The following is a 22467-nucleotide window of genomic DNA, read 5'->3' as shown; positions in this document are numbered from 1 at the left end:
CTTTCAGGGAGGCAACGCTGTTCAAAGGTGGCTCTGAAAATCACTGTTGGCACAGCTCCCATAGCAGGAGTCCAGGCAGAGAGAGCTCCTCCTCCCATCTGAGGGCTTCAGTGCAGCTAAGGCAGCCCTACTCTGAGCATACACCAGCATTCCCTCTTAACACCCAGAGCATCCTGCTGCCTAACAATTGTAATAACTATAGAGAGAAAATGTCAAGGAACAGAACTTTCTTGGGCTCCAGGCTCCAGCTGGAACAGCAGTGACAGGCATCAGGAAGAGCTGCTTTCTTCTCCAAGCCCACCCTCCTCTCCACAGCTCCATTAAACCTACCAGCACTGGCCAGAGGGTTTATTTTAGGAATTACCAGAGGAAGCAGCACTAGAATTTCCAACAGCTTGATGGTAACATTTTTTTGTTTTATTGTCACTTTGAGAATTTCAGTGTGACTTCAGTTGGATACTAGAGCTCTTGGGCTCAGCCTGTACCTAGTGCATGTCCTAGACTTCAAAGATAACGTGGCTTTAAAAGGAAGAGTAAAGTCATTTTAACAATAAAATAGTTTCTAGCACTAAAGACTCATAGTGCAATCAATGGTTTAATCAAACAACTACATTAGATATACATAATATTTAAAGAACATAAATATTCAGTAAATTCACTACACCATGAAAAGAAAAGCTTCACGTTCTCCCACGCTTCATAAAGAACTGGGGACAGACAGCTCCGAGACAGACTGTTCAGCTTCACAAACACCTCTTACGTAAGGGACAGGACGTTTCCTTAGCTATCACAACGGGAAGGGATGCTGCAACTAACCTAGAAGTTTCCCCAGAAATTTTAAAGCATTTATAATCCCCACTCCCCCACCCCCCAGATGATAGTTACTGGACATGCACTACTAGTCTCTACAATGCAACATTTCACCAGAGTCATGAATTGCCTTTAAAACCACCCCCTCTGTGCCCTGGGGCCTCAACACTTCATTTCACGTCACAGAAACCCAAGTCTTTCCAGGAAGATGAAATAATGAAGTTACTCAGTGGAACCTGTGCAGGTTTCACATGGGGATAAAAGCTGATCTGAGGAATAGACACATACAGCAATAAGCGCTCAGCTCAAGGGGCAGCAGCAACGGAACGTGCCACCTTCCCCAGGGAGCCCCAAACACTTCTGTACTGCACACCAAAACCCACCTGGCGCCCGCAGAACAAGGGAGAAGCGACAGTTCACAGTGTAAAATTGATGACTTCTTGCCTAGCAGCCACATTTTTTGCTTCTAGCTTCAAGTGCAAATGGGCAAAAGGCTTCATGGGCAAGTACTGCAGCAAAGGAAGCCTTGTGGTAACATGGTTTCCCATAAGAGGTAAAGCAGCCCCCAGGCTGGGACGAGGGGAAGGGAGTCTCACGTGCCAACGAACAGCAGCTACTGCACTTCACACCACAGCCTACTGCCAAGGTTGAAAACTCAAACCTAAATTTAAGACACTAAATGGTCAACTTTGTCAAGTACTACAGTTGTCTTCCAAAGTGCTAAGCCATGTTTGTTTAAAGCTATAGCAAAAGAAAAAGCAAAAGTGAGTGTTGGGGCAGCTTGGGGTTGGGGCCCTCTCTGCTCAGGGGAGCCTGCAGAGGCACCCAGCTGAGGCTGTGCAAGCCCCATAAAGTAGCGCCTGTCAGTGCTGCCTGACAGCCACACACTGTGATTCCAAGGATTTGCTTAAAACCAGTCAATTCCAGGCCTGTCACAGAACATTCCAGTACATTCACCACACAAATCTGAGGGAGCTGGCTACAAGAATGCCAGAAGGTTTTCTTCAATGGAGCTGGTGAGCACAGGCTAACACTGCACCGGGGCCAGAGGGGAGGTGGCCGTGGGCCGCACAGTCAGTGCGGCCCACACAGGGAAGGGTTAAGGGTTTAGGTTGTTTGGGGGGTTTTAACTGGAGGAGTTTTAATGAGTGTTTTTTAATACTCATTCAAAAGTAACCCAATCTCCTGACTCACCTTGCACTGAGGGATTAAACCCAGTTTAAAGTGTCAGTTTTCTCACTACAGCTCCGCAAGAAAACGACTTTTGAATCTTCTCTTTAGCTGCAGGACTCCCAGAAATCAATTCTCTCCCATTCCTTTACATGGATAACCATTAGCAAATGACAACATTTAACACATTCCTTGGCATATATTACTACTGACAAGACTTACTGGGCCATCCAAAGCTCGGTATTTCACAGAGGCTACTATAACTGTGTCAAATGTATTTGAAATCCAGATTTACCTGGACAAAATTAAGACATTCCAAACTGGAACACTCCTTCAGTAATCATGCATTAGGAACAAAAAAGCATGTCAGACACTGGACTGCACTGGAGAAGGTCATTTAGTCTCCTAGGGAAAAACCAAAAACCCAAACCAAAGACTAAATTAAATACAACCCAGAATACTGTCTAATCATCTTAAGGAGTATACTGAGAGAACCTGAAGGCATCACGAGTGCTGTCCATGAAGTTGATGGCGGTGCCCTCTTCTCATATTAAAGAAGTTGGAACTATAAAAAGAGTCGGTCCCAGCACAGCTTATTTGTGTTCTTTTGTCGGTGCATAGTACAGTTCCATGGGTTTGTTCACTTTCCAGTACTTCTCACTCACTAGTTCCAAGGAAAATGACCCATTTAACACCTAGAAGAGAACAACAAGCCAAACCAGACATGAAATCCAACAGCTTGCACAGGTAGTATTGGAGTAACAGATAACTGCACATAGCAGAGGTAGTCACTCATGATGTGGAACAAGGTACTGGCTAATCTGAGGGCATCAAAAAGCAATGATACAAGCTATTCTAAATTCCTGCTAACCTCACCGAAACAGCACCAGAAAACACTTCGGCAAAGTTAATTTAAGTAATGTGAACCCGAGTTTTCCTCCCTTCTCTGTCAGCAAACAGCAGGAGTAGCAGATGTGTAGTTACACCAGGAACATCTCTGCTTTTGTCTTTAGGACAATCTGTAGTCATATCTGAAACAGACTCTTACTGCAAAGCATTTGCCTCTCTTTTAACCAGTAAACATTTTATTCTGAGAAATGCCCAAGTGGAAGACCAGGCTCAGAGTTGAATCCAACTCCAGTCTCTTATCCCAAGCTACAAGTAACAGGATGAGAGGAAATGGCCACAAGTTGCCCCAGGGGAGGTTTACATTGTGTATCGAGAAAAATTTCTTCCCCAAAGGGTCGTCAAATCCTGGCACAGGCTGCCCAGGGAGGTGGCGGAGTCTCCATCCCTGGAGGGATTCCAAAGCCGTGTAGCTGTGAGGCTGAGGGACACTGGTTAGTGGTGGCTGTGGCAGCGCCACAGGGTAATGGTTGGACTCGTGACCTTAAAGGTCTTTTCCGCTCTCAACAATTCTGTGATTGCCCTGTTGCAGACTTCAAAATACACAGAAACCACAACTTAGAGGAGGGAATCCTCTCTGAGTGTACTCACAGCTGTTCCACAGCAGAACGTGAGAAGCCTGCACTGGAAGTGGAGAAACTCCACCATGCCACAGATGCTTCCTGGTGCTTGAACTATCTGCTCTTGAAACAAGGTTCTCAGAGAAAGTCATATTTTTCCTCTTTGGTTTTAACCGTAAACTGATGGCTTAAGTCAGGTAGTTGTTCAATAGGATCCAACTGGATTAGATTTTTCCCCAAGAAACTTCCAAGCCTCCTTTTCTACTCAACAAGCTTCTGCTGGATATATCTTTCTAAAATGCAGTTGATGATCTTCTAAACAAATTATCCGGTGCTATAAATTTTACCCCTAAGCCAACTCAGGAAAAGCCCAGCTGAGCAGACTTTAAGCAATCTGTATCAAGGATGTACTGATGCTCAGTTTTACTTTCAGAAGTGGCACTTACAGTGAACTGCCCGTTGGCAGTGGCAATGTAAATGGTGTACTGCTTCTCGCTGGCCGTGTCCAGGTTCATCTGGTTGGATTCTCCTTTGCTACGAAGCTCCTCTAGCGCCAGTCTCACAGCCAAGTACTTGGACAGGTGATCGACAGTGGCATTGCCAGAGGTCTTGATGTATCTGTGAGACAGCCACAAAGATAATCAAAGACATTTGAGCTGCAGGTATAGGAAAAAGACATTGGCACAGCTCCACATGTTAAAGCATCAAGTGTAAAAAGGCCTTTAAAGACACCTCACAAGCAAGAACATGAATTGCCTTCACCCAGGACACACAAGCAGCTTACCAAATGACACCGTTCCAAAGCATCCTTACATGTTTTTGACATTTCTCCTGCTCTTTATAGAGAGAAAGCAGTGCTATCCTGTCATCTGCTCAAAATGCAAAAACCTAACAACAGGTTGTCAAGGGGCTTTGACAACTACTCCTGGCTACTGAAACCTTCTGAGAGCAGATAGAGCCTGAGGTGCCTGGATAGAAGGCCAGAAGGCACATGCCACACTCTGCACCTCTGCTCCATGTTACTGTTCCTTGTTGTCTCCTTGCCTGTTCTCACTTCAGTCGTTCAGGCAAGAATTAAAGGCTGACCCAAATGTTGCAGAAGCCTCTCCCACAAGCTTAGCTTTCTTTTTCCCTTTCAAAACAACCCTGAGAACTCCCTCCAAACCAAAAAATAAAAGTTGGCTGAAGCTTTTCATATATTCATAGACCCTGCAGAGAGATGTCTCAATGGGAGAGAAAGCCAGGAAGAGGCCCAAGGAAACTTCTCAAGACCACTCCAGACATACTGCAACTGTGATCCAAAATTTGCAGTCTGTCCTTGGACTGGATCATGAAAAAATACTGCCAGGAAGAGCTTCCAGCCTCCAAATCCCACTGACACAAAGCTGCTCTGAAAACTGCTGACACTATGGAAGGTTTGTTTATTCCAAAAGATTTTAAGGATCAGTAGAAATGGGCTGATACTATACCATCATCCTAGTACCTGCTGTGAACTGCAATGCTACAAACCCTTAAAAACATCTTTATTGGTGATCAAAGGCTTAACATGGATTGTGACTCTATTTTTGATCATAGTTGAGTGGTACCATCTATCTGACTTGCAGTGGAAAGAGAGCACATGGTTAGACAGGATGCAGCATGACCCAAGTAGATGGATTTTTTAAAGCCCCAAGAAGAGATAGAAAACAAAAACACGGGGAAGTAACAGCAGGATACATGAAGAGGAACAGAAGCCATTTACCTTGTCTGTGCACTGTCATCGTTCTCCATGAGGGTTGGATGAGGCCTGAAGACTAACTCGATTTCACTGGCACCATCCATTACGGGGTCTATTGCCACAGTAGTGGTGGTATTGTCCAGCTCCAGCCCAGAATCATCTGAGGTTTTGGTCCTCTTATTACTGGGCCCTGCTTCCTGATTGCTATGTGTTGAGGCATTGCTGCAGTGTGAGCTGTCTCCATTATCTTCTGCTCCACTGCCATTCTCAATCTGCTGTTTCTTGCCCCTCTGTAACCTGATCAGAAAGGGGTGGAATAAACCCTAATCACCATTCAGAATTCACCCAAGGTACTGGCCCATAACACTCGTCCAGCTGCTCCCTCTCCCGGTCTCTTGCATGCCCGCAGGCAGGTGTGTGCACACACAAGCACCAAATGTTTCAGAGGTATTTGAAGTTTAAAAAAATAATTAATTCTTCCTTGTGAAAAGATACTCATAGTCAAGACTGGATTTTTTTCCTATCCCTCAGACACCTTTTAGACACACTTCAAGATCATTTTTAACCCCCTTAGAGTTATTTTTATTTTTCGGGCAATTTCAGACCATTATTTTCATCCAGCACACATCCACATGTGTTTAAAAACATAAATCCCATCATGCTTCACCACAACATAAAGTCTGGGACCTCTTTCCCAGCTGGCTCTCAGGTTTATGTGTATACCCAGAATTTCACTGCAGTGTAAATACTGTTTCTTCCAGCCTCATGGAAGTCATAAATAAAAGCCAGCTTCTGGCATTGTGTCGATTTCTTTGCCTGTAACCGTGATGCATTGGCAGGAGGGGGGACAAACAGTGTATTTTTAGTGTTAAGGCAAATAAAGTTAAACGTGAACAAATGACATGGATTACATACCTGTTCATGGCCTGAATCTTTAATCCTTCCTCGATGCTGTGACTTAAAGCTTGCTGGTTATTGTGCTTGCTGATCCTGGCTAGCACTCTCTCCTGGTGAGCTTCGTATTCATCTCGGCTTGGATAAATTTTACTGATGAGAGCATCAAAATTGGGATCTGGTCTCAGTGACCTTTTTGAAACCAGCTTTTTTCGACACGTGGGACATTCTTTGTTGCTGGACACCAACAAAAAGGAAGAGAACAATACTAACTCTCTGGAAGAAACAGCAGGCTGCCCTAATGCAGCAACTCCTAGTCAGAGCGCTCACTAAGACTCAATATTTATAGCAAATCTGGAATGGGGCTTCTATCTTTTGACAGATTGGGTAGCTCCAGATGTTTAAACACAACTCCCAAATACGTATCTCCACGCTGCTTTGTCAAGTAAACTGTATTTAGACTGAATGGTTCAGAAGCTCCACTCTGCAACCCAGTTGTCCCCTTAACCCTCAGACTGAATTTTCACCTAGAAAAAACGCACATCTAGAGGACACTATGTCAAGGCACAGTCTTTCTAGTACTCACAGGAAAAAACAAAGAATAATGAACCTACTCAATAGTTCAAACACTAATTACTGGGAAAACTGAAACAGTCTGTTCTTTCCTACCATTTTGTTCTCACTTAACTCAAGTGTCAGGTTCATACATTTATTTTCCTGTAAGAGGAAGAAGCCTCAGTGGCTGAAACACTGTCGTCTTTACTTGTGATCACTTTCTTCTTTCTCTGATGTGTTTTTGCTAATTGTTTATCAGAGTTCACACAGGCACAGCAAACAAGTGTGACCTCTGAACACAGATACTTGCTGTTATGAGAAAGGGGTAAGTCGTTGACTTAACTGCTGTTAGTTGCCTCCAAATTCTAGTGCTTTGGGGAAAACATGAATCTGTAACTGAAGAATACAAGAAAAAATCATTTGTCTTTTACTGTAGGTTAGAATCATAGAATGGTAGGGTTGGCAGGGACCTTTAGAGATCATCTAGTCCAACCCCCCTGCAGAAGCAGGGTCACCTAGATCAGGTCACATAGGAACATGTCCAGGCAGGTCTTGAAGACCTCCAAGGAAGAAGACTCCACAACCTCCCTGGGCAGCCTGTTCCACTGCTTCCTCACCCTTTTTTCTTAGGTTCTTTCAGTAACGAAGCTTCAAAGTAGGACTACTGATGAAAGGCTGCATAATTTGCAATTTACTATTAAGAAAAGAAAGAAGAAGGGAAATGAGACTCATTTTTAAGTAACATGGTATGTTTTTGTTTTGCTGTTTCTGGACCAAAAATTAAAACAAAAAAATAAAAGAGAGGCTTTCAACTTGAAAGAAATAAAGTTATGAGTGACTTTAGATATGAGGGGAAAAACCCAGATCTGGTCTGCCACTGATGGCCAAATGCCGAAGAATGACACATGAAAGGTGTCTGACACATTCAGAATTGTGCAGCACACAGACAGGTAATTGTTCCCCCCTGAGCACCCAGGACTTCCAAGGATTTCCTTGACCACATTTTTAGCTAAAAGAAAATCCCTTTTCCCTGTAGTGATGTTTCCATACCCACTCCTGAGGGCTGTAATGATGCAGTCAGCGCAGAAGCGATGCAGACACTCCTTTGTCGTCATGGTGTTTTTCAACATATCCAAACAGATGGGACACATCAGTTCACTGTGCAGGCTCCTGGGTGACACCACTATTTCCAAGCCATCAGTGATGGCTTCCTAGTGTAAAAGAAAGTATAATCATAGAATCATTTTAGTTGGAAAAGACTTTTCAGATCAAGTCCAACCACCCACCTCACACTGCTAAATCCACCACTAACCATGCTCCTCAGCACCTCAGCTACACGGCTTTTAAATATCTCCACGCACGAGACTCCACCATGTCCCTGGGCAGCCTGTGCTGGTGTCTAACAACCCTTTCAGTGAAAAAGTTCTTCCTAATCTCCAATCTAAACCTCCCCTGGTGAAACTTGAGACCATTTCCTCTTTTCCTATCACTTGCTACTTGGAAGAAGAGAACAACTCCCACCTCCATAAAACCTCCTGTAAACAATTTGCAGAGAGTGATCATGTCTCCCTTCAGTCTTTTCTCCAGGCTAAATATGCCCCAGTTCCCTCAGCTGCTCCTCATCAGACTTGTGCTCCAGACCCTTCACCAGCTCTGTTGCCTGTCTCTGGACAGGCTCCAACACTTGAATATCCCTCTGGTAGTGTGGGTCCACATTGAACACAGTATTCAAGGTGCAGCTTCACCAGCACCAAGTACTGGGACATAATCACTGCTCTGGTCCTGCTGGCCACACTTTTTCTGATACAAGCCAGGACACCATTGGCCACCTTGGCACACTGCTGGCTCACATTCAGGCAGCTGTTAACACTCCCAAGGCCTTTTCCTTCAGACAGCTTTCCAGCCACATGTCCCCAGGCCTGTAGTGTTGCCTGGGGTTGTTGTGGCCCAAGTGCATGACGCAGTACTTGGCCTTGGTAAATCTCATACAACTGGCCTCAGCCCATCAATCCAACCTGGCCAGGTCTGTCTGAAGAGCCTTCCTGCCCTCAAGTAGATCTATGCAACTGTCCAGCTTGTTGTTATCAGCAAATTTACTGAAGGTGCACTTGATCTCTTTATCCAGATCATTAACAAAGATGTTAAACAGAACAGGCCCCAATTCAGCCTTGGGGAACACCACTTGTGACCGGCCACCAACTGGACCTAACTTCTTCAATGAAATTTACTAATCTTCACACCCAGATGGCACTTTTTACTGTTCTTTTAAAGAGTAACAAAGTAAAATAGAAAACAAGACATGCACAACTGCATCAAGCATACACCTTCATGCTGCTAAGAAGAAAGAAACACAGATCAAACATCTTTTTTTTAAATTACAAGAGAAGTTTTGTTTTGAAAGAATTTCTTTTAAATATTCTATAATTTCAAATAGGCAGCTGACACACTTGAAGGAAAAACAAAACCTTAAACATGAACTTCTGCATTTTAAGAAGTGCAAAAGCGAGCGTTGCCACCAAGGCCAGCTCTCCAGGGCCCATTACCTGCGGCGTTCTCTGCAACTCGTACAGGCTCAGCTCCCAGGTTTTGCTTAAAGGCTGCGTCCCGTTGGTCTGCACGGCTTGAGACATGGCTGGGGAGAGAAAGAGAAACGAGTTGCAAACTCACGTCCACCTGGCTCCAGGAGCCAGCTGCCTCTCCCAAGGGTCTTCCCTGGCAAGTGTAGGGTCCCAGGCCTGAGCAGACACAGAGATGTCTGTGCCCAAGCACAGTGGGAACACTAGTTCAGCCAAGTACCAGGCTCTGCTGCATTACACATGGATAATCTCGTGCTCTGTATCGCTCCAGAGACATTGAGGCAGTCAGTCAGCCATGAACACTTTGTGAAAGTCAATTAAGGTTGTTAAACAAAAGTGACACAGAACTGAAGGCCAGAGAGCTTTCACTGCTGTGAAAAAGCTGCAAATGCCACCCGATGTGGAAAACATTCATCAAAGGTGCACTTACAAAGGTGCATACAGGTCAAGTAGAGTCTACTTGCAAGCTGAGTGAAAGGTCAAAATTACCCAGTCATACAAAAACCAGCTGAACACATTCACTGCAAGCACACTGTAATATTTTTTTTTCCCCCCTGAAAATGCATTCCTCTGGATTTCCAATCAGAAGTTCAGAGAATACCGAAAGATCAGGAAAACCTGGTCACTGGGCAATGGCAATAAAGGGCTCTGGGTTTTCTGTGCAATTCTCCTAGGCTTTAGTGGATGTCCACCTCATTTGCAGTGATCTGTGGCAGAGGGGAAGTCCAAAGTTTTTAAGAAACTCAAATCATACACATACTATCAGAGTTTCACTCACTCTTTTGTATCAGTAGAGGCAGAGACACATTCCTGGACATGGACAGGGACAGAACTGCACTCAAGAGATGACTGGTATGCTCCACAACCACTGCTGTAGAATTTGCTTACAGGCAAAGGCACTGTCCTGCTGTAACCCCAGCTGGCAACTAACCCCAGCTGGCAACTAACCACTGCAGTTGCTTGCTCGCTCATTCCTTCCCGGTGAGATGGGAAAGGGAATTGGGAGGGGAAAAGTGAGAAAACTCATGTGTTGAGATAAGACAGTTTAGTAGGTAAAGCAAAGGCCACTCACACATGCAAAGGAAACCACAGGATTCATTCCCTACTCCCCATCCCAGGCAGTGTTCAGCCATCCAGGAGAGCCAGGCTCCCTCATGCAAAATGGCAATTTTGGAAGTGAAACACCATCATTCCAAATGCCCCTCCTTCCCCAGCTTTATATACTGGGTGTGATGCCACATGTTATGGAATACCCTGGGGTCAGTTGGGGTCAGCTATCCCAGCTATGTCCCATCCCTTGTGCCTCCCCTGCCCACTCACTGTGGGATGAGGAGCAGAAAAGGTCTTGACTCAGTGCAAGCTCTGCTCAGAATAACCAAAACATGCCTGTGTTATCAATACTGTTATCAGCATAAATCCAAAACATGATCCCATATTACTGTGAAGAAAATTAACTCTACCTCAGTCAAAATCAACATGGCAAGGAAAGAAAGTTGGGTACAAAACAACAGAAGAAAATGATGTTTCTGAACAGAAAATGTTTTCACACTGGGGGAGAAGGTGCAATCCCCTCCATCTCTCCAAAAGCACCTGCCTCAAAGCAGGAAAAGTTATTCAGGACCATGTGATACATTTAAAAAAAATAAATGCAACCATGCAAGAGTCGAGATTGCAGTTGTAGACATTTCTCTTGGGTGGAAAAAAGCAGAAGTGCTTTCTTCTATTTATCACTTCTTTTTAAATTCTAGGTTTGTATTTCCAGACCCTTTAGATCCACAGCCAAATGCAGATTCTATCGGCATCTACCAGGTACTTCATCCAGTTTCTAATTCATCGAGTTCTATCTGAAAAGGGTCAGTCTCTCCAGAGAGCAAGGTTCTATTATAAGCTTTAATTAATTGCTGAAGGAAAAGCAAGAGGAGCACTGCAGCAAAGATTATTATGTCTACTTTTATCCAGGCACAGAAGAGTTTTCTCACCTTACAAAAAGAGGAAGGAGGGGAAAAAAAAACTGAGATAAAGTAGCCATGACCACTATTATATCTAATAAGTAACTAAGGTCTGGAGAGGCATCAACAGAAATCATTAGGACGTGACAGACCATCAAGTTCAGTTTTTGCTATATAAATACTGTGCCCTAAAAAGACAGTTTGCTTGTCATTAGAGACGTTCTTCTGTGTAGATCAGAAAAGTAAGATGGCCAGTTCAGCCCTTACTCCCCCTTGTTAGAAGTGCAGAACAACCCGAGTACACACTGTCAGCTCTCAGTCTGGTCAAGGATCAGCAAGTCCTGGCTGGGTATTTTAATTAAATTACTCAAAAGTGTGAATTTAATGATGGTATTAAGTTACACATCTCAGCACGGAAGCAACATTGAAAAGTGTACTAGTGGCAAAGAAAGGAAATAGTATTTCTCTGTGTTCTAATTCCCGTACAGGAAGCCAAGTCCTTTGGGTAGGGAATTCTGTGATGTGGTGTTGCCAGTGAGTTGTTCTACCAGAAGCCCAACATTACTATTCTGTGTCCACACTGGACACTACTCTAAAGTGCTTTTTAAAGCCGATACATTTAACTGTCATTTCAACTACTGAGAGAAATGTGTGAAGCTGCTAAATATTGACACCCTTCCCAAAATCCACTGAAGCACACACTCAGACTGCAGTACATTAACACAACTAAATCCCAGTAATTCCAGCCTCTCTTAATGGAAAGCCTGCTCTCAACATTCCCCATAAAGAGCTCATCTAAGCAGCCCCACAGCAGAGATCATTGCACGCACAAGTAGCATCTTGCCTAAACTTGCATGCTTATGCTTGCTAAAACATAAGTGTGGCAGCTCTCCAGGTGTCAGGCTGCCAGCAAACCCATCAATCTGGAGAACAAGTGTATTAACACCATCACTTAAATCACAGCCTTGCTGAAGAGCCTGAAGCTACATTGCAGAAGACGTGGTACAAGTGCCATGCGAAATAACTGACCAGCTTTACTCCAAAGGCTTCTGAGATGCCGAGTGCCTCATTATCACCCTAAGGTCTGCAGTAATAGGATTTTCCAATTTTAAGAGGAAAAACCCTTAAAGCTAGCTGAAAGCTGGAGGGATTCACGCAGGCCGCTCATCACTAGCAAATACCTCCTACATCTCTGGTATGTATGAAGTCAAAGCAAGGAACAGTGGAAACACGGTCAATTCAAACAAGGTGAAAAGCTCCCTCACCCTCCAAATCAACAACAATAAAATCCACATTACACTGTGTGGAGTTTTTAAATTACTCAACATTAAGCCTGCAGACACCTACTATAGTATAAAAAGCACTCAGCAAGTCTGCTTAAGATGGGAGTTTCCTCCATAAACACATGACTCAATCACACATTTAAGAAAAAGAACACTCTTAAATATCTTCTGAGAACTTGTGGAACTAGCAGTAAAACTCACAACTATGCATTTTTGTTTAAATTGGAAAAGTAACAAGTAAGCTCCAAAACACCACACAAATGTTTTCTGAGAATAGTTTTTCCCACCTGTATGTACATCTAAATTGACCAACAGCAAGCAAAAATGCCTTGGGTTTTAAGTACCTACTGAAACACAGGCCTCTTCAGAACTGAAGGTATCTGCTCAAATTTAACACTTGTTGGTGTTACAATAGAACTATAAGTGGTGGCAGATGAGTAGTCAATCTGCAGATTCATAAGGATTGGGTACAGACTACAAAAATAAATTCCAGCAAGTGAATAGATTTGCTGCTATCACAGAACACCTAAAAGTACCTTCACGGGCTAATTTCAAAATTACTACCAAACACTTCTCAGCTAATACTCTGCATTAATGTGAGTTCCTCTGTAAACAACTACTATGTTTAAAAATTAGTGGTTAGCAAGGCTTGCACAAAGACAGTGTTCAAAATACTTCTGTACACATTAAATAGAAGTCTATCATCTGCAAAGCACAATCAAAGCCAATTAAAAGAGTATTAAAGATTCCAAATTAATACAAACTATGAAGCTGAAACTTCAAATAGCAATTACATGCTCTAGAAGTCAAATCTGGTAACAAACAAGTATTTATACCATGTTTTCCAGCCTTATGATAGGTCAGCTTACAAAGAAACACGTTCTTGGACTTTATCTGTGGGATAGAAAGACCAAGTTAGAAAAAAAAACAAGGGAGAAGAGACCATGTCAACCCAGAGGAAAATCACAAGCGACCTCCACTGCAGGTTTGACTGCTGCCCCTACACTCTTCCCTGGATATCCAAATAATGGCACAAAGACTATATTTAGGATTGCTGGAAGGCTGACATCATAACCTGTACTTTAGGAGAGGTATTAACCACAAGGCACTCAAACAGTTTTTTTCCCCAGGTCCATTTTTAAGGGATTTTGTATTTCACTCTATAAGAGTAAACCTTTAAACCTGTTCTGGAGCTCAACAAAATAAACAGAACTTAAACCTGAATAAAAACATATGAAAATAAAGACTAACTGGGATTACCCTGAGGCCACATGTGACCATAAATAAGAATTACAGAATCACAGAATGGTGGGGGTTGGAAGGGACCTTTACAGATCATGTAGTCCAACCCCCTTCCTAAAGCAGGTCCAGCTAGATCAGGTCACACAGGAACATGTCCAGGCGGGTTTTGAAAACCTCTAGAGAAGGAGACTCCACACCCTCCCTGGGCAGCCTGTGCCAGGGCTCCCTCACCTCAACAGTGAAATAGCTTTTCCTCATGCTTAAATGGAACTTTTTGTGTTCCAGCTTCATCCCATTACCCCTTGTCCTGTCACTAGATACAACAGAAAAAAGTGATGCCCCAATCTCTTGACATCCACCATTTAGATATTTGTAATTATTGATGAGATTCCCCCTCAGTCTCCTCCAGACAAAACTGCCCCAGTTACCACAGCCTTCCCTCATAAGAAAGATGCTCCAGTAATGGACATTAATGCAAGCACTTGGCTGCAGTGCATGTTGCAGGTGATGTTCAATGTGATGAAATGACTTACAGCAGGTCTATCCTTTCACTACTTCAAGTCATTCCAATTTCAGTTACCCTTGACAGTGTGACGCACATTGAGAAACAGACACAATGTCACAACCGTTCTGATAATTTCATTCTAACAACACCTTCATCTGGTCCCTTGCCATCCTGTTCTCTTGCTTTATTTACAGAAATAAATGAAGAGATTAACATCCAAATGTTTGATCAATTTTATCAATATAGGCCCAGTATGGCTGAGAAAACAATTTAACTGTAATAAAACCAGAACACTAACATGAAAATGAAGCACCAATTTTACTTTCAGATGAGTACATCCAACCCCCACTGAACATCAGGTAACTGATTGACTGGCACAATGAAGGAATTACCAATATAATAAAATTAATTGTACATACATGAGTATCAGATGTTCCCCACACTCAAGGTTGTATAAGTTCTACATTTAAAATACAAATCCAGCCTGTTCTGTATGAAAAATAACGTAGTCTCCTTTTCTTCATAGTATTCTCACCAGAATGCACATTAGGAGAAGTTGTAAGCACACATTTTTACAGGCTCCTTGAAAGCACACAACCTTTAATACAGTTTGTCCGATTCTCTCATTTGTCCCTTAAAATCTAGCCTAGAATTCTCAAAATGTGAAAGTTCTCATCGAAATTCTTTGTAAAGGTCACCCCAGAAAGACTCATACTTTTTCCTCTCATTCCATTACTCTTGATAAAAGCTTTTAAACTAGAAGAGACTTGACTACATGAGACATTACCTTACAGCATTCAACACTGGAAGTACATAAAAATTTGGGAAGCTGCGTTTAGCTCCAAAGCAAGTATAAAGCTCTGTGTTTTCAAACGGTCAAACTAACAAATCCAAAGTCTGCCAGTCTATAAAGAGCTGTTAAGAGAGACAACCTAGAGCACTACTAGCCAGGTGAAAAAAACCGAACAGTTGTATAATTAATGCAAGTCCACAGACTCAAAAATGTCCCAAAGCAGCCAATAAAACTGAGGAATGTAGAGAAATATGAGGCACTGGTACAGTTCAACAGCCTCAACAATTTGTAACACTGTCGAGGTTTTCCCATCATGATTGGCCCTCTCAATCACACTACCTCCAACTTTTTCGTTTTCCTGATAATTAGTCCCATTTTGTCACAGCTTGCATCATCAATCTGATAGGCATTTCTCTTCAATATTAAAAAAATCCTTGAAAACCAAGTTACGCCATCTAATGCTGTGACTATGAAACATAATGTAATTGTGACCATGAAATGTAATGTCTAGTAAGCTACTGGACAGATGACATCTGACAGGGGGAAAAATACTGCTTGCATTTCTGAAACACAGTAACTTGCTAGCACATGGACTGTTACTGTTTCTTCACTGTATTTATTCTCATAAGGAACAAAGAGCTTTGCCAGGTGCCTTAAGACGCAGGATCTTCCAGTTAATTGCCATTCACCATGTAACGGACCTGAAATGAACTGATCCGTGGAGTATGGCAGCATTTCCAATCTGGCAGTCAAGCTGCTCACCCTGGCCTTCAGAAACATTTGTGCTATGACCTCATGCAAACCATCTGCTACACATATGTACACCTATGACAGGATTCAATGAATCTTACACTAATAGAAGGGACCAAAGAGAGACAATCTTCCCATTTCAGATGTCAAGAATATTAGAAAAATAAAAAGTATCAAGTTAAACTTTTGATCACACTGAAGGCTGTTTTATCACAGTGTTAAGGACGTCCAGACACGACAGAAGTGCATGACTTTAAGTTGGTGCTTCTCTGTATACTTATAGCAGTAGAGTATCATAGTGTAAAAGGGCTAAACATTCATTTATTCTAATAAGTTCTATATTTCCTGCTAGGGGCATCAGTGGCCTTTTCACATAGCCTCCTAGATCACACCCCTACTGTTGATATCTCAATCCTTAGTGTTTAACTATTTATTTACAGTTCTGGATCAGACCTTCCTAGACATCTCCTGAGCTACAAAAATTGCGGCACACAAAATTATCGCTGTATTTGCAGAGGCCTTTCTCTATAACCTGTTAGCTGCCTCCAGGCACCCCAGAATTCACAAATCTTTCTCTAGCCCTCCTACCCATAAATGCCCAAATTCATCACCTACAATCCATATAAAAGGAAAACAGACATTACCAAGCCATAATTTAGCCCTGTGAAGTATTAATATTAATAACTCTGTCGAGAAGTGAGGAGAATTGACATATTCTCGGTTATTTGTTAAATTTTATGCAAAGTTTCTCATATTAAGAAGCACACTACTGTGTATTGTGTGACTACCCAAGTGAGTTTCAAAAATTAAGTTCTTAAGCTCTTAGAGTTAAATCAACCTTAGACTTCAGAATTAATAACCAGCTGTGAAAGAGAAAAGCAAAAATGCCTTTCTGAAATCCTGCCTAAAACTCATTTAAATGCTGTACAAGATCATAGGAGGGATAAAGGATTGAAAACTTTTGAGAGCAAATAAAAAAACCCTTCAAACTCCAGAAAAGTTGAATCTGTCACAGTAACTAAACACATATAAACAGGCTAGGAATGATACAGATTGCCTCAGGATACCTTTAAATCAGACTTTGTTGTTCCCCTTTTCATGTTCACTCTCTAGTAGCGTATTTATAGTTCACTGGACCTTACAGTCTGCTGCACAAGACCACTTTTATATGGATGTGACAGTGTAACCCCTCTCCACAGGATCATGCTTCAGAACCAGTATTTTGGGTTGGGTTTTTTTGTAGTACCTTCTTACCCTCACAGCACTACTGGCACATTTTTTTGAGGGTATCTGATTTCTTGCTCTCTCCCTGAAATACTAGCTGTTGAAAGCAAGAACTAACTGTTTCAATCACTAAAGGTTAAGTTTAACAACGTGAGTACTGAAATGATCAGCTTTTTAGTCTGTTGCATATTTAAACAGAAAGCATACTACAATTCAAATCATCTTTCCCATCTCCACAAATGCTGTTACTAGTTCAGCAGCAAAGGTTAGGTCTCTAGAAATCTAGTCTTCTATTTTCAATTTTTAATTAGAGAACATGAATAAATGCTTCACTGATGACTGTGCTGGTAGAAATCACTTCTACAGCTACAGTTATAACAGGGGAAAAAAAAACCCAAACACAGTTATGCTTTTACCTAATCCACTTTTAGTGGGGATAATGAAACACACTGATTCAATTTCACCCTCTGGACTTTGCAGTTTTAATACAACACTGTGCTCACACGGATGGTAACCTCCTGCCAGAGATATGCATGGTCAAGGCTTCCAGGTTCCTTCCTGACAGCTGTGGCATCGTCAGGCACCACCACTGTCAAAACCTGTGCTCTGTTCAACTGCAAACATGAAGATAACTTTAATAAGATGTTAATAAACAACAGTGACAGAATTGATCTATTGTCTCCACATCTTATTTGTTAGAATACTTTTCAAGGTTGTACCTCCTGCTCCCTGCAGCACACTGTGGAGCCCTTGGACATCCCTCCCCTGCCCAGGGATAAAAGTTTGCTCACCACCTGCCTGCAAGACAGTCAAAAAGGAACTGTCTTGCGTGACCATTGCAATGACCATGCTAGACCACCAAATGCAGTGCTTTAGGAGCCTGCACAGATTTGCTTATACTTCCAACAGGAAACTAACACGGATTTCAAAGAATCACAGAATGGTAGAGGTTGAAAGGGACCTCTAGAGATCATCCAGTCCAACCCTCTGCTGAAGCAGGTTCCCCTTGATCAGGTCGCACAGGAGTGTGTCCAGGCAGGTTTGAAAACTTCCAGAAACAGATTCCATAACCTCCCTAGGCAGCCTGTGCCAGGGCTCCCTCACTCGCACAGCAAAGAAGTTTCTCCTTGTGTTCAAGTGAAACTTCCCGTGTTCCAGCTTGTGTCAGTTATCCCTTGCCCTTGTCACTGGGCGCCACAGAAAAATGGTCTCATCCTCTTTGACATCCACTCTTTCGGTATTTATAAGCATTGATAAGGTCTCCTCTCGGTCTTCTCTTGTCCAGGCTAAACAGCCCCAGGTCTCTTAGCCTTTCTGCTGCCTAAGAAACATGTTCCAGTTCCCTCACCATCTTAGTAGCTCTTCGCTGCACTCTCTCCAGAAGCTGTCTATCTCTCTTGAACTGGGGAGCCTCAGAATATGTCATTTTTTCATTCTACCAGCATAAAACATGAAAGCTTGCTCATCAGCTACTTGGACTTCTGTTTTGGCAAATTTTAAGAAACATTGTAGAAGCTCAAGCCAAATACACCATAAATCAGGTGCACTGCTTTCCCCTGTGATCTTTTCAAATGAGACACCTTTGTTTCCTTTGTTTTCCTTCCTTATAACATATAACACATCTACTATTCATTGCATTTATGAATATAAATGGCAGCAAGCAGTAGTATTCTAATGAGTTTATATTGTGGCAGAAATTCTGAAAATATGTCAGATAGACAGAAAAATTTCTCACCCACTTACCAGTTATCATAGTGAAACTTACCACAACCAAGAGTGACAGTTTTCCTAACAAGAACAAAAGCTGGCTTGATTATTAATAAACAGAAAATACACTCCCCCACAGCACTCAAGACACAAAAAAGAAAGACTCAAAACATCTTATGTGTGGTTGACTCAATAGCTGCAATAAGTATACAGAAACAAAACTGTTAATTTGGCAACGAGACAGCTTTCATCTAAAGCTAACAATTTGTGCTTTAAGGACTCTCTCAAACAAAATTGTACACTTTGTAAACAGTACTAGGAGAGCAATACTCACAAATCACCCAAAATAATTTAGTATTATCCCTAAGTGGTGAAGAGTAAAGAGCAAAGCAGGTTTTTAATTAGGTAGCAGAACACTACTCCTAACTCCCAGCTGTTTGCCAGAGAGCCCCACAATTGAGATGTGGGGGGAAGGCAGACAGGGATAATTCCTAAAATATTTATCCTCTGCAATGAGTCTGAAGAGGTCCATAATATCAAATCTGCTCATTCCTCAGAAAATAAAGAATTAAATATCAGCATCAGAGGCCAGTTACTTTCATCAGCAAGCAGAGACAAGTTGAGGCTTCACAACATTCCTCCTCCAATCTCTTTGTCTGCATCATTATTAAACTGTTGATTTATTCAGTAAAAAGCAAGTAAAATGCAGAAAGAATCTCTTTACTATGATACTCATTTCATGTATATTCTTTGAGCTGATGTTTCAGTAACAGTAGATCCAGTGCTTCTTTCAAGAAAAACACAACTGAGCAGTTGCAGACTTAGATCTTGGTTTTTGGAAGTTCCTTTTTCCCCTTGCCTTTTCCCCCCTTTGCATTCCTTCTGTTAAGTGAGGGAATGAGAAATGTTTAAAGCAAGCTGACAAAATGCATGTATCTCAACACCTATATCATATGTAAGACTGATGGCTTTCCTGTAACTGTCAACCATATTTCTATTTAATGACAACACAGCCCTGAAAATGCCAGAATTCTGCCTACCAAGTCTTCATGCTCAACATGTTAGTGTGCATTACTCTTAAAACATAGCGTTTTAAGATAAAGGGATAAAAGGAGTCCCATGCAATTTATTTCACTAGCATTTCCACATTATTTCAACTCTAAGACATGACAGGCAGTGCTTTACCTTGGCAGCTGCAGCAGGGCTGGTTTTCCAAAGCTTTGAAGCCAAAAGTCTAAATTTTAGCCACTGAAGTAGTTAAAAATACTCCCCCAATGCAAAATCTATGTCCCACTGTTATTAGGAAGCTGAATGCAGAAAGTAATACAGTATTTATTAAATATTGTAAATCACAGTTCACTGTGTCAATAAGGTCTAAAGATGTTCTAAGCTTGTCATCATTGAAGTGTACTGTAACACTCAGATCTAGCCATAAAGCTTGCTACTGACACTGTGACTCATGCTAACATCCCACTAAAATTCCTACCGTCTCTAAACTGCTGATAAAGGTAATCCTTCCAGCAAGTGCATCCTCTAATGCGAAATATACTGCTTATTGATACCCACTTCTTTGAGTGCCTGTCTTAGCTGACAAGCTGAATGCCAGCTCTGAGCTTGACGTGATGTATAAAAAAGTCAAATTATCTCATTACAAAAGTTTTTAGTGAAAATGTAGATGAATACAAATGAGAGTACCTCTGCAGGGAGCTCCTATGACAAATCAAGTCCTTGTCACTGAATGAATGACATATTTGATTAAAGAATTTTCCCTGAGCAAAACTAATTTCACCTGCACACCAGTTACTTTTTTTTCAAATGTAAGTAATTTCCTTTAATCCTTAAAAGACTGTGTGCAATGCATAGCTATCACAGAGCTCTAACAACTTCCAAAAAGGACTGGACTTCTATTCCAACACTGAAAATCATCTTTCTCTGCTAGCTGTCTTCTGGATTCCTGTGGGATTGGGCACTTGACCCCAAACAAAAATTTAAAAGCTTAACAAAAACTAAAAATACACAAATATTGCTTGGAGTGTTTGTTTCATGTATACACTATGCCACGGGGTGGGTCCAAGGATGGCAACTGATTTCTAACAGACGGCTACCATAGAGTATGAAAGTTGGCAAGAAACGGGTGCTAAATTCATACCGGAAGCTGCAAGAGTGTGAAGGGAGGCAGCACATCCACAGCTCCCAACACAGTGTCTTCCTCCACTTGATGCCCTGCTGGAAATGATGACATTTTCACAAGAACCGTCCAGTCGTTCCCAGACCTGGTTTCTCAGCATCATGCCTTGCAGATACTGTTCCGGGTGGTGATGCACACCAGCTTTCAGAGAAACAAAAGACTGGGAATGCAGTGCAATAAATCATATTGAACACTGTATTTTAAGCAGGAGCAATCTATAAACCCAACAATAACGGCTTGTGACTCTATTAATCAGTGCTCCCTTCCCAAGAAAGGCATTTGGCAATGCCTTGCTCTCAGGGTTGGTGTTATGGTATTCAGTTGCAATACGGAGCTGTGTATGGTACCTCTCCCTGCAGCTTCCAGATTGTGAGTGTGCACATATACACATACAGATACAGATATTCCCGCAACTGCGGGCTTCGCCGCCACACGCCGGGCCCCCGGGAACGGCCCGGGGCTGGGGGAGCTATCCGCGGCCCTGCAGCAACGCCGAAGACGCCAAGCTGGAAAGAAGCTGAAAGGGTCCCGGCACGTCCCACGGCCTCATCACCGGTCCCCACAGCGCGCGGGCGGCGAGCAGCCCCAGCCCGCCGGGGACTGTCTGTCAGATGGCTCAAGGCGAACGGAGCCGCTGGCACCGGGGCGCGCGGCGCGCTCACCTGCGTGGCGGCTGCCCGGCCAGGGGAGTCCGACCCCAGCTCCTCGCCGGACAGCTCCCCGAGCCCGGAGGGAAGCCCACTGCGGGACACCCCCAGCCTGCCAGAACAACCACCTGCCCTCCTCCACCTTCCCTGCACCAGGGGCTCCCGGCACCAGCCAGCCCGCCGGAACGCCGCCGGCTCGGCACTCTGGCCCTGCCCCACTACGGGAGACACCCGTCGGCAGCGACTGCCCCCGCAATTGCCTTGCCCGCCGCTCCGCGCTCACCGCCCGCCGCTCCCCCTCAGGCCGCCGCGTCTCGCTGCGCCGCTCGCTCCCGGTCGCCCTCCCTCGCCGGCGGTGAGTCCGCAGCCCCAGCAGCACAATATGGCGAGCGGCGGCCTCCGCAATGGAGCTCGGGAAATAGAAGGGAGTTACATATTCATGGCCGCGGCTGGGCAGGGGGAGCGCGGACGGTGCTGGCGACACCAGACAGCCCAGCGCCTTCCTCCCTCCCCTCCGGGGCGCGGCGGCTGGGGGCTGCTTTCCCCGCCTCCCCCACACCTCCGCTGCGGCCGCCCGGCCCCCGCCCGGCCCCCGCCTCCCCATCGCCTGTCAGCGCTGCGCTCCTGACGGCCTTTCCCCCGCCGCGGGTCCCGAGCGCCCTCCCTTACCTCAGCCTGCGGCCTTCGCTCTCCCTCGCCACCCTCCCTATTAACGGCCCACACCGGGACTAAGCTCTCAAGCTAACCGCGGTCCTTCGCCCCTGAGCCAGCGCCGCGGGCCTGGAACGGCACTAGGCACCGGCAATGTCGCCGGACGGGAGGGAACGGGGGGGCAGTGGTGGCTGATCGCTACCTGAGGTAAAGCCGTGGTGGGCGATTGCTCCGACCTCTTGCTTTCCGCTCCGACCTTCTGAGGAGGGGACGAGGACCGCGAGGCTAAGCCTCCCGCAGCCCCGGTGCCTGCCCGGGGGCCAGCAGGTCTGCTCTCAGC

The 22467-nt window shown here is 43.8% G+C and overlaps 1 protein-coding gene across 2 annotated transcripts; it reads right to left on the bottom strand.

The window, feature by feature from the left end:
- Positions 1 to 652: 652 nt before the first annotated feature.
- Positions 653 to 22002, bottom strand: RNF2 (ring finger protein 2). 2 transcript variants are annotated; one of them, XM_062003728.1, is made up of 7 exons: positions 21760 to 22002; positions 9156 to 9244; positions 7663 to 7823; positions 6079 to 6294; positions 5188 to 5460; positions 3893 to 4064; positions 653 to 2675 (listed from the first exon to the last, which is right to left on the bottom strand). In XM_062003728.1, the coding sequence occupies exons 2-7, from the start codon at positions 9240 to 9242 to the stop codon at positions 2574 to 2576; spliced, it is 1011 nt and encodes a 336-aa protein (XP_061859712.1). In that variant the 5' UTR covers positions 9243 to 9244; positions 21760 to 22002; the 3' UTR covers positions 653 to 2573. The 2 variants fall into 2 exon arrangements, with proteins under 2 accessions (XP_061859712.1, XP_061859713.1); XM_062003729.1 differs by lacking the exon at positions 21760 to 22002 and adding an exon at positions 20791 to 20831.
- Positions 22003 to 22467: the final 465 nt, after the last annotated feature.

Source organism: Colius striatus, chromosome 10 (assembly GCF_028858725.1).
Source record: "Colius striatus isolate bColStr4 chromosome 10, bColStr4.1.hap1, whole genome shotgun sequence".
NCBI lineage: Eukaryota > Metazoa > Chordata > Aves > Coliiformes > Coliidae > Colius > Colius striatus.
This window is presented reverse-complemented; position numbering and strand designations above follow the sequence as displayed.